Raw genomic sequence first — 1291 nt, 5'->3', positions numbered from 1 at the left:
GGCATGCTCTTGGGAGAAGTCATCTTGCCAGACTCCATGATATCCGGTGATCAGATCAGACTTCTCGAGCTAAATCACCCACATTAACGTATTTCAGTCCTGATCTTGATGCAAGTTCTTTGCCTAGTGTGGTTTTTCCAACCCCTGGTGTACCTCGCTTAAAAATCCTCTACATTAATGACTTCTAAATTTATATCTCCAGTCTGATCTCTGAAACTAAATTCTAGTATTTAACTGCCTACTAAGCATCTTCGTTTATATACCTAATAGACATCTCTTTTTTTCTTTTTTTGAGAGATTTTTGCTCTAAGGTGTGTGCACTCACTGGAGATACAGAGAGAGACAAAGAAACTGCAAAAAAATCACCCTCCAGTGGTGATGGCCATGCCACAATCCCTTTTCCTTCATTCTCCTCTTGGGATTTTGGGCACACACACACACACACACACACACACACACACGTGCCCAGTGTGAGTTCAAGCCTCTGGGTATGGGAATAGAACCACAGTCGACTACATGGGAATCCAGTGATGTAACCATTACACCATCTGCTGGTCCTTCTAATCTTAAATTATATGTTGAAATGGAAACCTAATCTTTCTTCTAAACTTGCTCCTCCCAGTCTTCCTCATTCTCATTAATGATGATTTCATCCTTCTGCTTTGTTTTTTTGGGGGGGTAGGTTTTTACTATAGGGCACGTGTGCTCACCAGAAAGACAGAGACAGAGAGACAGAAAGCGAGAAATCACCCCCCGGGGGGACAGCCACGCCGCAATCCCTTCTCCTCCACTCTCCTCTCAGGATCTTGGGCATGCAAACACATGTGCCTGGCATGATTTTAAACCACCAGATTCAGGACTTGAACCACAGTCGACTACATGGGAGTTCAGTGACATAGCCATTACACTAACTGCTGGCCCCTCATCCTTCTGCTTTCTCAGGCTAAACACTTTTGGTTCATTCTGACTTCTTCATTCTGACTTCTCTCTTGCTCACACTGTACCTCTCATCTGTTAGCATGTATCTTCAGCTCTCACTTTAAAATATTTCTACATCTCACCATTTTTACTGCTATTTCCCTGGATTATTATCATAGTTTACTAATTATTTCTTGCCTAGATTATTATTACAGTTTGCTAATTATTGGTTTTCTGCATATACTTTCCCCCCATCCCCAAATATTCTCAATATATTAGCAGAGTGATCCTTTGAAAAACCAATTCAAGGAACCAGCAGGTGGTATGGTAGTTAAGGTGCTGGACTCCTACATGGACAACCATAGTTGAAGTC

The 1291-nt window shown here is 42.1% G+C and overlaps 1 protein-coding gene across 2 annotated transcripts in view; it reads right to left on the bottom strand.

Moving 5' to 3' along the window:
- The window catches only part of AK6 (adenylate kinase 6), a 23491-nt gene that overhangs the window by 15007 nt on the left and 7193 nt on the right, over positions 1-1291 (bottom strand). The window contains exon 2 of one of the 2 annotated variants that reach the window (XM_027768680.1): positions 63-153. The exons of the other annotated variant lie outside the window; for it this stretch is intronic. Within the exon in view, the coding sequence (XP_027624481.1) occupies positions 63-153 (91 nt within the window). The remainder of the gene's footprint in view (positions 1-62; positions 154-1291) is intronic. 2 annotated transcript variants of the gene reach the window in all.

The sequence above is a fragment of the Tupaia chinensis genome, unplaced genomic scaffold, assembly GCF_000334495.1.
Source record: "Tupaia chinensis unplaced genomic scaffold, TupChi_1.0 Scaffold147123_1, whole genome shotgun sequence".
Classification (NCBI taxonomy): domain Eukaryota; kingdom Metazoa; phylum Chordata; class Mammalia; order Scandentia; family Tupaiidae; genus Tupaia; species Tupaia belangeri.
The sequence above is the reverse complement of the archived record's forward strand: the minus strand, read 5'-3'. Positions and strand labels throughout refer to the sequence as shown.